Source organism: Rattus rattus, chromosome 7 (genome assembly GCF_011064425.1).
Source record: "Rattus rattus isolate New Zealand chromosome 7, Rrattus_CSIRO_v1, whole genome shotgun sequence".
Classification (NCBI taxonomy): domain Eukaryota; kingdom Metazoa; phylum Chordata; class Mammalia; order Rodentia; family Muridae; genus Rattus; species Rattus rattus.
Window position 1 is genome coordinate 13,352,125 of NC_046160.1, and position 7,950 is coordinate 13,360,074.

The window sequence follows — 7,950 nt, forward strand, 5'->3', positions numbered from 1 at the left end:
CTATGCACACAAAGGGCCATGACTGGAGGGCCAAATGCTTTGCAAAACCTTAAGATAAATGCAAGGCAAACCAAGCTGTTCTGTTCTTAAAATGGCAAATTTCTTTTCCTGGCTCGGTGCCTAAGGATCATGAGCAAGGCACCAAGCTCGAGTCACCTGGAGGAGGAGGAGGGCGTGCTCTTGGTTGCGCTTTGCCCCAGCGCGCAGAGGCGTAGGAAATTCTGGGGAAAGCGTGGGGGTCTTCACTAGGGAATGACTGACGACAAGCTGTTATCGCCAAAGGAAAACTTTACAAGGCGGCTCCTAATAAAGTTGCCAGCTATTGTTCCAGCACAGTCCCGGCCCGCGGCGCGGACTTCCCACTGGACCACCCTGGGTCACCCTGAGCACAGACTTGAGACCCAAGTCCCAGATCTGTGGACTTTCGCAGTGCGTCCCGCCCCTCACGCCCCACCCCCTAAGGTCCCACTTCCTCCAGTCTTTAAAACCCCGGAGTTGAGGGATGGCGCGTCGCCTCTGGGGTGCGTTGCAGACACCTCTGCGACGCCAGCTTGAAAGCCGCCGGCGGGCTGGGATTTAGCTCCACTTTATCAACTCCCAACCCCCCACCCATCTCAACCGCAACTCCAACTCTGTGAGAAAGTCCTGACTTTGCGGAGCCCCAGGTGCACTGGAGCTCAGCAAACTTGAGACACTTCCCCCCTGTCCTCCATCCTAATCTAAGTTTAGGTTCTGACTGAGCCAAGAGTGGGTGCTAAAGCAGCGGGCCTCAGGTGTCTAGGACTCCGGGTCCTTGGGGACTCTCAGGTTGAAGTCTTGCAGAGTCTGGGCAGAGGCTCCAGAGCTTCTCCCAGACCCCGCTGCTCTACACCGCTGGAACCGCGCTTCATCGCAGGTCAGTCTGTCCGCGCCTCTTCAGAGCAGCAGTTCTTGAAGGTCAGGGGTTGGGCATTAGGTACTTGAAAAGAGACCCGCCTGCCTGTGTCTGCCATCCACTCGCATGTGTGGGAATTCTGGGAACCGTTAGGCAGCTGGGGATTTGGATGCTGGTACGTCTCTGCTGGAGACTGGGTTGGGTACGAAATGTAGTTTTAAGCATCTTGCCTAGAAAGCCAGTCTTTACCCGAGCTATGCACCGCTTCTCCTCTGCTTAACCCCAGTCTGTAGCCCCCATGCTGGGGCTGAGACGCGGGGCGTGGCGGGGGCGCTCTTCATTTCCTTTGTACACCTGAGTGTGACGTTTTGCCTTTGTGTCCCCAGCATGGCCACCAGCCTTGGTGCAGACAGTCCACAGCAGCTGAGCTCGCTGTCTACCCAACAGACCACTCTTCTGCTACTCGTTTCGGTCCTGGCCATCGTGCACTTAGGTCAGTGGCTGCTGCGCCAGTGGCGACGGAAACCGTGGTCCTCGCCCCCGGGTCCCTTTCCTTGGCCATTGATCGGAAACGCGGCGGCTGTTGGCCGGGCATCGCACTTGTACTTCGCTCGCCTTGCGAGGCGCTATGGCGACGTTTTTCAGATCCGTCTGGGCAGCTGTCCCGTGGTGGTGCTGAATGGCGAGAGTGCCATCCACCAGGCTCTGGTGCAGCAGGGCGGCGTCTTTGCGGACCGACCTCCCTTCGCCTCTTTCCGTGTGGTGTCTGGTGGCCGCAGCCTGGCGTTCGGCCACTACTCAGAGCGCTGGAAGGAGCGGCGACGTGCGGCCTATGGCACGATGCGTGCCTTCTCCACCCGCCACCCGCGCAGCCGCGGTCTCCTCGAGGGCCACGCGCTGGGAGAGGCTCGAGAGTTGGTGGCAGTGTTGGTGCGGCGCTGCGCCGGTGGCGCCTGCCTCGATCCGACGCAGCCGATCATAGTGGCGGTGGCTAATGTCATGAGCGCTGTATGCTTCGGCTGTCGGTACAACCATGACGATGCCGAGTTCCTGGAGCTGCTCAGCCACAACGAGGAGTTCGGGCGCACCGTGGGCGCGGGCAGCCTGGTGGACGTGCTGCCCTGGCTGCAGCTTTTTCCCAACCCGGTGCGCACCATCTTCCGCGAGTTCGAGGAGATCAACCGCAACTTCAGCAACTTCGTCCTGGACAAGTTCCTGAGGCACCGAGAAAGCCTCGTGCCCGGGGCTGCTCCTCGAGACATGATGGACGCCTTCATCCTCTCCGCCGAAAAGAAGGCGTCTGGGGACCCTGGTGACAGTCCCTCCGGGCTGGACTTGGAGGATGTGCCTGCCACTGTTACAGACATCTTTGGAGCCAGCCAGGACACCCTTTCCACCGCGCTGCTGTGGCTGCTCATCCTCTTTACCAGGTAAAGCCTCCGGGAGGTATGATGGGTAGGTCCTTGTTTTTCTCCTTTGAAAATAGGAGTGCGATTAAAGGATCACTAGCTGGGCGCAGGGTTTGAGGTTTCGCCCAGCGCCCCCCCAGCGCCCCCCACTCTCCAATTCCTTGAAACTGAGATCTCAGGTAATATCCAAGATGCGCTCGCCCTCCAAGTGTTGCCAGGACTAACCAGCATCTCTGATGTTGTGCCCCACTCCCTATCCCTCTTCCGCGTGACAGGGAACACATTAATGAAGAACCTTCCCAAACAAATAAACAAACAAACAGGAGTTTTACGGTGCGGGCAGATCAGCTTTGATCCTTCCGGGGCTCGATAGAAGCAAAAGTGGACCGGTTCCAAGGTTAAGGGAGATGAAGTAGAATGTTAACTAAGCACAGCGCAGCGCACAGCGGGTACCGGGGCGGCTGTCAACTCAGGCCCTACTTTTAGCTTCGGGGCAGGGCTTGGTTACTAAGGCCGAGGAAGCCAGCAGAGGTCTGTTCTCAGAGGACAACCTAAGAATAAGGTTTACCCCGAGGTGAATGCAGGTGGAGCCACTTCTGTGTGGTGTGATCAGCATCTAGAGAGGAGTCTGGGCGCTGGTGGGTGTCCATCTCTGGACCAGGGAGCCAGGGAACCAACCCCTACTGCAAGGGTGCACACAAGGATTAAGCAGTGCCCCACCTCCGCCCCGCACTCTGGTGGTCTAAGCAAATGAATGCTTTATGGGAATTTGACGACTACCTATTGTTTACTTCTAACTCAGGTTTAGCCTGTATTTTATCTAGAAGCACTACTTCTTTTCTTACAGTATAAGGCAGCGGTTCTCAACCCCTGCCGCCTAAAACTGTAGGAAAACACAGACACATTACGATTCAGTAGCAAAATTGCAGTTTTGAAATAGCAATGGAAATAATTTTATGGCTGGGGGGGTGGGGTCACCATAACACGAAGGTTGCAGCGTTAGGAAGGGTGAGAACCACGGCCCCAAAGGGTGCTTAAGATGCACTCGTCCCTGAATTTGGCACACAGGGTCCGGTTCCTATTGGAGTCCACACAATTCGTATTTCTTTAGACCTACTTCCACAAATATATTTAAAATAACTTTTCAATATTAAAGTCAAATCGTGGAAACGTATATTGGGACCATTGGGATGAGGGGACAGAGGAGGCAGAAATTCTCATAAAGGGCATTGAACCCAAGATCAGGATATAGGTCTTCCTAGAGTATGATGTCAGGTCTTTCACATCTCAAGATAATCAGGTATTCTTTGAAAAAAAATTGTTTTTTTATTGAGCTGTATAAGTTGTTCTCCATGTGTTCCAAAAAAAAAAATAAAACAATTTCAAGGTCCTTTTCAATGAAATAAAGGTGACATTATTTTTCCTTTTTGTGAAAAGGCGATATAACCAGAGTGAGCAAATTACGATGCCTGTTTAGATATAAATTTTATTGATGCTGGCACACCCGTACATGGTGCCTGCTTTCACACTACAGGGCACACCGCAGCAGCTAGACAGACAGCCTACCTGCTAAGGACCGAATGCTTATGCAGAAAACGCTGGGAAGTTCTGTTAAGCAGTTTTTAAACCCACCCATTGTTTCACCATTTAAAACACTTATTTTTTGTGGCTGTAATTATTCTTCTCCACCCACCCTGCCCCTTTTTGGAGCCTTCTACTTACTGTAGGGGATACTTCCTCATATTTTACCATTGATTTCACTGTGTTCTTTCTTTTAAATATGTTTAATTTGTATTGATTTTTATGCATAGGGATGTTTTGCATAGGTGTCTATGTCTGTGTACTAGGTGCATGCCTAGTGCCTGCACAGCCCAGAAGAAGGTATTTTCTTTCAGTGAGCTATCACGTGGGTGCTAGAAATCAATCTCAGGACCTCTGCAAGAACAGCTGGTGCCCTTAACCACTGAGGCATCTCTCCAGCCCAGATTTTAGCAATTTTGATGGCTACATAATATCTTGTTTAGCCATATACATTTATACAATCAGGTTTGTGTTTTAGCATTAATTAATGGTATTGGCTGCATTAAGTTTTGAGCATTGCTAGGATTATATATTATTATATATATACCTGTTAAGCTATTTTCTGAAAAATGGGTTTCTAGGCATAAAATATTGGGTTTAAAAATGAGAGGCCAAGGGACTGTTGCCTTTATAGAGTTTGATGTGCAGGAAGATTTTGAGTTCCAAAAGAATTGTTCCAGTTCCTAGCGACAGCAGTGTAGATGTATAATATGTACCCCATCTGACAAACCGGGACTCTGCTTTTTAAGCTTAGGAGATGTGTAGTGTTATGTATCTGGATACCAATAATACTTTACAAAATAGGAACAAGGAATTGCACAAGGATATGAGGGATAATTTGCTTTCAGGGTAACATTTTAACTTTCATGGATTCAGGGTTCTTTTGACTTTGTACACTTCTTTATAAAACATATTTTTATAGCTACTATAAATGAGCATTAAAATGTGTATGTGGACACCTAGCTCTAAGTCCATTTGTGAAGGTATGCAGGTTTTAAAAGACAGACAAACGTTTTCCTGGATGTCTAAAATATATGTACACTCCTGTACATCTTTAGACTACTTAAAACTGGAGAGTTTTATTTTCCCACAATGGGAAATTAATCCTAGGCCACAAGAGGCTTATTACAGAAAAATAAAATTATTATTTTACTTGTAATACTGAGTGAGAAAAATTAGTAAACTGCTTTAGATTTTCTTTCAGAAATTGTAATTCGGTCATAGACCTAGATACTTTGTGGGATTAAAAAGAAATGCAGTGTGCTGCTGGGGAAAAGATGAACTGATTTTGTTCTCTCTCTCTCTCTCTCTCTCTCTCTCTCTCTCGCCTCCTCCTCCTCCTCCTCCTTCTCTTCCTCCTCCTCCTCCTCCTCCTCTTCCTCCTCCTCCTCCCCTCTCTTTCGTTCCCTCCCCCCCTCCTCCTCTGTTCGTACTTCTTTCATACTAAAATCAAAACAGATACCGGGATGTGCAGGCCCGCGTGCAGGCCGGTTGGACCAGGTTGTGGGAGGGACACGCCTGCCCCTGCATGAGTGACCAGCCCAAGCTACCATACGTCATGGCTTTTCTTTATGAATCCATGCGATTCACCAGCTTTTTGCCTGTCACCATTCCACATGCCACCACTGCCAACACCTTTGTTTTAGGCTACTACATCCCCAAAAACACGGTAGTTTTTGTTAACCAGTGGTCTGTGAATCATGACCCAGCAAAGTGGTCTAACCCAGAGGACTTTGATCCGGCCCGCTTCCTGGATAAGGACGGCTTCATTAACAAGGCACTAGCCAGCAGCGTGATGATATTTTCAGTGGGCAAACGACGGTGCATCGGCGAGCAGTTGTCTAAGACGCTTCTGTTTCTCTTCATCTCCATCCTCGCTCATCAGTGCAATTTCAAGGCTAACCAAAACGAGCCCTCAAACATGAGTTTCAGTTACGGCCTGACCATTAAGCCCAAGTCGTTTAAAATCCATGTGTCTCTCAGAGAGTCCATGCAGCTCCTTGATAGTGCTGTCGAGAAGCTGCAAGCTGAGGAAGCTTGCCAGTGAGAGAGAGAGGCCGGAGGTAGCTGAAATGTTCGAAGAAAACCCATCTCATTAACTGGAGAGGAAAACACAGATTTTATTTCCTCCAGCTTCATTTTGGCCTCAGTTCTCAAGAGTGAGCGGAAACCAAGAGGCGGGCTTACCAATTCATGGCTCCTCACCGGCCAGCGCTGGAGATCCTGAAGTATTTTGAAATTGAAGAGTAACAGGGCCCAAGGAATTTGGATACTGTTCCCCCCTCACCCCCATTAAACACATGCACACAAATCAGCATGTGTGTACAGCTATCCAACAAAATATTTCAGTAACTCTGCCTTTTTGGGTCGATTTGAAAGGGAACTTCTATGTGCAGAAATTGCCCCATAGGAAACCACAGTAAGCAGAGGCTTAGGAGATATATATATATATATATATATATATATATATATATATATATATATATATATCCCTTGTGGCCCTGGACGAGGTTTTCTTTCTGCCTGTAGATGTGCCTCCCACTCTAGAATGGACCATAAAGCCGTTTTGCTCCCCCTCAATTTATGGCTAGTTTAATAACCACAGTAGGTTTTAGAGATTAGTGAATCCAAAGGTAAATTGTTTGAAAGGCAAAAGGATTTTGTAAGTTAAAGCTGTAGGTCATTCAGCTGTTCAAATGAAGCATTCCAGTTATGAGGGAAAAAAAGGTTTGCCAGTCTAACGTAAGCTTTCAACTTTGGGATCGTAACAAACTGGTCTGAGTAATAAGTCGGATAAAGTAAAAAATAAAAAAGCCTCATGTCACCAAATAGCATTCAATAAATTTTGCATAATTATTCACAAGCATCATATGAATATTAACTATTCGATCAGGAAAGCACTTGAATAATACGTTTCTTATGCCATCTTGCAAACCAAAAAGTATAATCGGTTGGGTGAAATTTGCCCAAATCCAGGAAACGATCCTGACGAAATCAATCTGATTAGATATCAGGGAAGCAAGTAACAGGACCATCCTTTCTTATTTACAGCCCCTACACGGGACAAATCTCAAAACTAAACCAGCAAAACCATGCTCTGATCTGGTAATTGTAGTTACAACGCACATGCTTCTTTTGGAATTGACCCCATTCGTGCGTTAAGATTCCAAACTCTTGGCTGGCTCCGATTTTAAATTAGTTTAAAATCCACCTTGATTATTTTGTTTCGGTTGAAGCTGGAGAAAGTATGGTTATTATCTCACAGAAGGTGAGACACCTAACCTTTGTCTAAGTACAAATGTCAAATGCAACAATCAAACAAACAAACAAACAAACAAACAAAGCCATGAGTGCTCTGGGTGTTCTTATTAGACGCCCTCTGACAAGAAACTCAGTACCACTGGTAGTTGGTAGTTTCTTTTTATGTGCTATTACTATGGTTGTTGTAGGTGTTTTTTAAGTTGAGTATTAAGGTCTGCGGTTTTGTGTTTTTTTAAGTCAGAATCTGAAGATTGTCTTGGGAGGTTGTTTAGCGACTGCTTGGGGAGACAGCAGAGACGGCTAAAATCCGCTCTTATTTAGGATGAGCAGCCGCTTCCTGGTAGCTGAGAGAGGAGAAATATATGTATTTGGATTGTGTAAACAATCCGAAAGCCTGTTAAGAAGGGTTGGATGAGTGGAAAAGTAGGGACAGGGTGAGTGGGGGGGGGTTTCCCATTTCTATTTTCACTGCAATTTAGACGGAACAAAAGAAGCCCACGGCACTCAGAGAGCTTATGGTTGGCTCTGTTTCATTAAGCTTCTTGGAATTTTCCTATCAAAATTACAAAGGAAGGAGTGTGTGATATTCCTTGTGTGCAGAGGCCAGAAGCTGACAGACAGAGAGTGCATGAGCAGGAGAGAAATGTTTAAATGGTCCCCATTCACTCCAAATTAGTCTCTTGACCTGTAACATTTGAGGCATGGATGTTTAGAAAAAAAGGAGTTTCAAGGGTCAGGTCTTACCTTCAAGTGTCTCTTAAGACTGGCTGGAGACCAAGCCCTCACCCTCTTTCTCCCCCATCCACATCTATTTTGTAGTTGGAG

At 47.5% G+C, this 7,950-nt stretch overlaps 1 protein-coding gene across 1 annotated transcript; it reads left to right on the plus strand.

Annotated features, from left to right (window-relative positions):
- The first annotated feature begins 525 nt into the window (after window positions 1–525).
- On the plus strand, window positions 526–6,302 carry LOC116905862 (cytochrome P450 1B1). The gene is made up of 3 exons (XM_032908846.1): window positions 526–895; window positions 1,261–2,304; window positions 5,323–6,302. Exons 2-3 carry the CDS (start codon window positions 1,262–1,264, stop codon window positions 5,909–5,911), a joined length of 1,632 nt encoding a protein of 543 aa, XP_032764737.1. The 5' UTR covers window positions 526–895; window position 1,261; the 3' UTR covers window positions 5,912–6,302.
- The last annotated feature ends 1,648 nt before the right edge of the window (window positions 6,303–7,950 follow it).